Here is a 6,593-nt window from a genome sequence, read left to right as displayed (position 1 = left end):
TGACTTTATGGCTCTTGTGTAGTTGTGTTTCTTAGCATGTTAGAAGTGCATGTCTTTAAATAAAACAATCCCAAAGGAACAAAAATAATTTTTTAAACTGAAATTCAAGCGAGACAAATTTAAAACAGAAACTCAACATCAGTGACACACTTGGAACTTGTTCCTCACTGGCCTTCACACGATCCCTCCTCCTATCTATTTTTAATACCCTCAGTTAATAATAAATCAGCTGGCAGCTACAGTACACACACAGCACACGTGCAGAAATGCGCCGGTGCCAGTGGGAAACTGAAAATGATACACCACAAAGGTACGGATAGCACCAGGTTTATGTTTACATCTTTTACTGGATCACTTGGCTGCAGCTGAAGACATGGTGTGTTGAGGCTGTCGGCAGGAGTGAGAAACAGTCGCACTTGTATCACTTGTGAGAAAAAAAGGCCTTTTTCACCTCAAGGTTTTATGCCAGAGATCAAAACAGGGTACCACATGCAGCCGGACGTATTTCTGGCCCCCAGTCGAGCACTCCAGGCAGCCGTACACGGTTTCCCGCCGTTGGTTGCCCATCCCGCAGAGTGCGCAGGGGCCCTTGGGGATGTTGTGTTTGAGGAGGTTGACCCTTGTATGTGAGCTTTCCCTCAAGTAAGCGGTGGAAATGTCCGTCATGCTGGCAGCCTTCTCGTAGTAGTCGGTCACCATGTCGTCCATGTAGGTGTCAGAGTGGGTGAGCTCTTCGAATGTTCGGTCATCTACACAGGGGTTGGATTACAGTGGACTCAGTCTATCAGAAGGATGGGTCAGTTTATTTAATGAAAAATACTGTAATCATACCTGCTCTAAAGGGGTTTCCGTAGATGATCCCAGAGAGGAAGCGGCGTAGTCGCCCCATGGAGAAGCGACCAATGAAACCACCAAGCTGCTCCCTGATCTGCTCACGCTCAAAGCCTCCCTGTGACTCCGGAGCCACACAAATATCTGACACACAGGAAGAAGAAAACCAGGCGATGTGCGTTGTTTATTATTATTTTTGTAACAAATCAAAATTTCATTATTGACTTTGTATATCTCTAATAACAACTTAGTCTATGGAATGCTGGAGTAAGATTTGTTATGGTTTTGCTATGCTAAAAGTTTATTCTTGCTGCAGTATCAAACACTTCAAAAACTTTAGTAGTTGTAGTAAGGGGTGGCCAGTGTGGAGACTGAACCTGGTCTAAAAGTTCCTTCAATGCCTGGACATTAGCTTGGATGCTGTGTTCAATCACTCAAAAACATTAAATTCTTATTTAAAACACTTTATGACTTCATTCCAAGACTTCAAATGTGTGTTCACTAGCTGGTACTGAAGTGTCAGAGTCCCTCTGTGATTTTCACTACAGGAACACAAGGAGTCACGCAGCCTAACAGGTAAAGTATCTGCCATCCGACACTTTATCCATTAGATAAAGTCCCAGAAATCCAGATGAGGTTACAGACGTTGCCCAGCTGAAATTCAGAATAATTTGTTTCTAGATGATTTCATGAAACGTGTTATCAAACCAATTCAGTAATTAACGGATGTTTTTACAACCACCATCGTCCCAAATTGATGACAAGCTTCAAACACTCAAATAAATGTCACGCAGGCTCACAATTATGGTTTCAAATCATTTTGAGTATTTCATTTTTGACTGTTTCTGACCATTTAGACTTATTTCATCACTTACACTTCACGTAGTTCTTCATACAGATTTTGTCACCTTACCTGTTGACTATAAGTTCACCTGCTTTCATAGTGACAGTTAGCCTGCAAGGCTTTAAAGACTAAAGCTAAAACTTCAAAGGGTCAGACACTTCAAAGCCATTTGAAGTGCTTCATCTCATAAACATGAATTAATTGGCTAATTAACGATTGGCATGGTTTGCCCACCTACCAAGTCGTCCATCCAGTCGAACAAAGAGCTCACAGATGCTGAAGGCGATGGTGGTGTGAGCTGGGATGACAATGGCCTTGTCTCGACCTTTGGGGTTTCTGCCGTCGTCAATCTGAAACTGGAGCAAAGCAGGAAGCTGATAGTTACACATGGAAAAGGCGGTTAAACGGAGAATTTGGGATTAGGTGAGGGAAAAATTATTGAGTTAGGGCTCGTTATTTTGAGTAAATGATTGGGAGATGGATTGTTCACTGCCCTTGACGCATTTGTTTTAAATATAAGTGTTATGAATTTAAGCATGGCCCCATTACATACATAGAGACATAAAGTTTATTTCTATAGCAGATTTTCAGAACAACTTCAGCTGATCAAAGTGCTGTACACATTATGCCAAAATATACATTAACGATTTACAATCACTAATTAAACTATAAATACACATACATAAACAATAAAAGTCAATAAAACTTATCTAAATAAACAATAATTCAAGTAAATAAGACTATTTGTGCAGTAAAAGCCAGGATACTGAGCTCAACTAGAACTGGCAGTGAGTGAAAGTAAGGAGTTTTATTTAAGAATATTTAAAAATATCTGTGAAGGTTCTCAGTCATCAAGGTCATCGTAGTCTAAGGAGCTTGGAAAGAAAAGCATCTGGACTTCTCTAAGTTTCCTTAAAGATGTTTCAACTCTCATCTGAGAAGCTTTTTCAGTTCTAAGCAACTGGTGGAGAGTCCCAGATTTTCAGCCATATGGGAACGTCCCCAAGAGGGTCATGGACCCCCTAATGATCCTTTATCTAATCACATGAGCCGAGGTGGGTCACAATCAGCCAAGGTTTCGGGTGAACCCATTGTGAAGCCTAGCCCCACCCTATTATGTGACTTACTGAGGTCAAATGGCCCAGGATGTGAGTGGGCGTTAAGACACATTAAAAATGGTTGAGTAATTGGGCAGCTCTTGTGTGAAAGAGTAAATTGTTCCACAGAATGGAGACAGCCACTGAAAAATCTAGTTTTTGAGGCTGGATCTAGGAACATTCAAGAGCAGTTGGTTTCCAAACATCAAGAGTGTAGGGCTTTAAAGGTTAAGTCAAGTAGGCTGGCACCAAATCACTGAGACTCTTAAAGACAAGTTTAGGTATCCCAGTAAAGGTGTAAAAGCATGAACTACTCTTTCTTCATCTTACCAAGGAAGCTTAATTTAAAAAACTCATCAAACAGCTAAAAAAAAACTTATGAAAAGCCAGTAAACATTAATCTAATTCTAACCCTGGATGGGTCTTGGTCCTGGAGGGTGTTAAGATAAAACAACTACAGGTATTTTTACCCTCATGGTGGTCCCTCTCATGCCAGCATGCACGGTCAGAGAGCATTGACGCGTGGTGCGAATACTCTCCACGACAACACAGAGGACACTGCGTCCGCTCTCCTTTGACTGACGAATCAGGCAGTGATCCAGGTCCACCTTCCTGGAAGATCAAAAAATGAGAGCTTGAATTAAACATGAACTCATTAACACCTGTTAAAGTCAAGCAAGGCAACATCTCTGGCTTGTATTGTCCAATTGCATGTAGCCCCTGTATGTATGTATGAAGGTGTAGAATAACATGATTGTTTATACAGGGAAACCCTCTTCTCACATTCTCCGTGTAACAAAGAGGTCGAAGGTCAGACAACTTATTGTGGACATAAGGAGAATACTTCAATGCAGATACCTGAAATATCCGATTTACAAAGTGCCATAATTTAAGAACTTTTCCTAGGGTATTTTATGCTTACTTTTCAAATTGATAAATAATTGATTAAAGAAATATATCCTTCTACTTGATTATTAATAAAGCACTACCTCAAAGTAACTTCATCTAATCTGTATTGAGAAACTATCATGATATTGATGCTTTAACATCCAGCACATGTAGATAAAAGCCCCTGCTGAGCTGCTGTTATACCCTGTCTGTCAATGCATATACCTGGAGTTGAGTTCACGCAATAACGTTGGCACCTCCAGCTCGTGTTTGGTCACAATGCCAAAGGAGGCTTTTACAGCCACTGAGTCTGACCCGCTGATGTTGAACCCCACATCATTGATGATGTGGTTCCCTAACCGACCATTGAGAGCTACATCAGATTTATCTTCGTAGTTGAGGAGTTGGTAAGAGGAAACCCCTGCAAAAGAAAACAATAGTTAAGATTATGGTTAACTTATGCTTTTGTAAGCATTAACTGTAAGTAGGTCCGACTCCAGTCCCAACAGTAAAATGGTATCTGTTCATGCATAGGTTAAATAATACTTATATAACATATAACATATACTTTAACAATTAAAGTACATTTTAGAATATTTGTGGCAGCAGTGAAACATTTTTTATAGTGTTAAAATGTTTATTTAAGAAATTAACTGTTTTTTTTCTTAGAATGAAGAAAATTAATCATGTCTCAAAAACTTGAAAACTATAAAAATGTTTTATGTCTCACTCTAACAAACTACAGGAAGCCAAAGAACTCAAAGAACTATTTGTTATGACAAAAATTTTCAGAAGAGCGTCTCTGAATGTACAACATTCAACCTTGAAGCAGATGGGCAGCACCACATTGGTGGAGGAATTGCTTTATCAGTCAGATTAAGCTGGTGAATATATGCAGCTTTGATGTCCTTTTCACCACGGAAATAATCAAAGTTGTGATTCTCTGCACATTACTTTAAAATTATTGTCTAACTACAGTGAAAGTATTAACAACATGGCTGCTACGTGCTGAAAAATGCTTTCAGAATGACTGGCAATAGGCTTAGATTAGCTTGTTAGCCTTTTTTTTGTCTGTTTTATTATTGCGTTAGATTGATAATACTCTGAAGAACTGTATAGTGATAAATAATAACAAGAAAACAGTTGGTTATCTATGTATGGATTAAAAGCTAGGAGCAAGGGGAGACAACTAGCCTAGCTAATAGTAAAGCTCCCAAATGAGCCATATTAGATGTTTTTCTGCTTGCTAACTAGCTAGCTTGTTAAGCTCCTGGGCTCCTACTCCACAAACATAAACAGTGGTCACCTCAGAAACATAACAAGCTACCAGATTTGCTCATGTGGGTTGTAAATGATTAGAGAAAACAAAGTTCGCCTAAGTTAAGATTTGTTGTGAAACCTAAAGATGACCATATTGCAAACATTACTTATTATAATTAAATAATATTAAGGCTAAAGATTATTAGAACCTACAGAAGTTCATTTGAAACTTTAGTGGAGGTAACAACGTTTTCAGATAGTAAATCAGATATGTTGGGTTTTATATTTCTTTTTGTCCATGTATCCATATAACATTTTAATTGAGGTTTTACTGACATAAAACCACTACAGACTACAGACATACTATGATCATTTTGCGTCGCACTTTTTCACTTGCAGCCAATTGCAGACAAGCATGAGAAAACTACCGGTGACCATGGCAATCTGCTAGCAACAAAGCAATGACTGCAAAGTTTTTGGTGGGTTGCGTGACTATAAAGGCTTTATGCTTGTTTTATGGTTGCGTGGTTACATCTGTTTGGGGTGTTTGCCTACACAAAGCTTATAGATAAGCGTTTTCAGATTAGATTAGATAAAACGTTATTAATCCCTCGGGTGGGTTCCTCTGGGAAATTCAGCCTATGCAAATGTGTTCCCGTTCAGTCCTTAAGGCGTGTAGCTCATTGGTGCATAGGTTGCTTGGAATCAGCGAAAAAACATCAAAGATTTAAAAAATACTGTATGTAAATTAGAGACAGTGGCTGCAGTGGACAGCAGTCTTTATATATTCAACAAAATGCAGGAGCATGATACAATACTTAGAGTGGAATAAACTTATTTTTCCCCAATCTTAAACCTTTTAAAGGGAAAAGGCTCATGTTTCAACATAAAATTTAGTTATATTTACTCAGATATGAATTTTCTGACATTAATGTACCTGCTGTGATCTCTTTCTCGCCCACCAGGATGTCTTTCAGTGAGAAAGGTGTTGAGGCATACTTGTCCTTCTTCCAAAAATGCTTCCTCCTCTTTCTGGTAACCAGGCTGAGGGGCTGGTAGCGGTCAGCCTCACTCAGGCTCGGGACAGGGATCAACCTCCCTGTGTCTCCCACCTGCTTCACAAAGTTTTTGGTCGCTGCAGCAAACATTTCTAAAGATGCATAAATATCGAACCAGGTAAAAAAAACAGCTTGTACTCGACTGCTGGGCACCCTTTGCTTGTATTGGTTATGGTGAGGAGTGCTCTCTCTCAATGGGGAAGCTGATTCGGGAGTGTTCTTACAAACTCGTGAAATGTTAAATAATGCAGGGAATTTGTAAGGGAATATGGGACAGTGAGGTGTGTGTTAACCTGATAGGTTGCTGTAGGCCTGCACCTTCCTGTCACCTCACAAATAAGGTGGAAGAAGTAATTATAAGTGCCTGTTTTGTACTTTTTGCCATCTGTATTTGGAAAATTTGATTTTCAAGGCATACTTAAAGTATGGAAGTCTATTGCTATTAAGTATTAAAGGAATTATACAGATGGTATTGTTGCTACATGTTCCTCTTTGAGTCTAATACACGAAACATCTGCTATGGCCATTAGTCTATCTTCATTCAGCCTGAAAACGGTCTGGACTTTTTCTCTTTGTCAGGGATGCCTCTGTGGTTTTTGTAGGATTAAATGTTTT

At 39.3% G+C, this 6,593-nt stretch overlaps 1 protein-coding gene across 1 annotated transcript; it reads right to left on the bottom strand.

Moving 5' to 3' along the window:
* Positions 1-447: 447 nt before the first annotated feature.
* Positions 448-6,074, bottom strand: pjvk (pejvakin). The gene is made up of 6 exons (XM_086284709.1): positions 5,858-6,074; positions 3,886-4,081; positions 3,243-3,384; positions 1,914-2,031; positions 832-975; positions 448-749 (listed from the first exon to the last, which is right to left on the bottom strand). Exons 1-6 carry the CDS (start codon positions 6,066-6,068, stop codon positions 448-450), a joined length of 1,113 nt encoding a protein of 370 aa, XP_086140835.1. The 5' UTR covers positions 6,069-6,074.
* Positions 6,075-6,593: the final 519 nt, after the last annotated feature.

The sequence above is a fragment of the Aulonocara sp. 'chitande type north' Nkhata Bay genome, linkage group LG23 (genome assembly GCF_057382095.1).
Source record: "Aulonocara sp. 'chitande type north' Nkhata Bay isolate Kocher_YH1m ecotype deep benthic linkage group LG23, A_spYH_male_GT1.1, whole genome shotgun sequence".
NCBI lineage: Eukaryota > Metazoa > Chordata > Actinopteri > Cichliformes > Cichlidae > Aulonocara > Aulonocara sp. 'chitande type north' Nkhata Bay.
The sequence above is the reverse complement of the archived record's forward strand: the minus strand, read 5'-3'. Positions and strand labels throughout refer to the sequence as shown.

Excerpts from the sequence above, each read along its gene's own strand:
- pjvk (XM_086284709.1), bottom strand. The coding sequence starts at position 6,068 with ATGTTTGCTGCAGCGACCAAAAACTTTGTGAAGCAGGTGGGAGACACA. Across the intron at positions 2,032-3,242 it reads TGAGAGGGACCACCATGAGG|TTTCAGATTGACGACGGCAG; the intron begins GTAAAAATACCT and ends GCTTTGCTCCAG. Across the intron at positions 976-1,913 it reads TCGACTGGATGGACGACTTG|ATATTTGTGTGGCTCCGGAG; the intron begins GTAGGTGGGCAA and ends CCTGTGTGTCAG.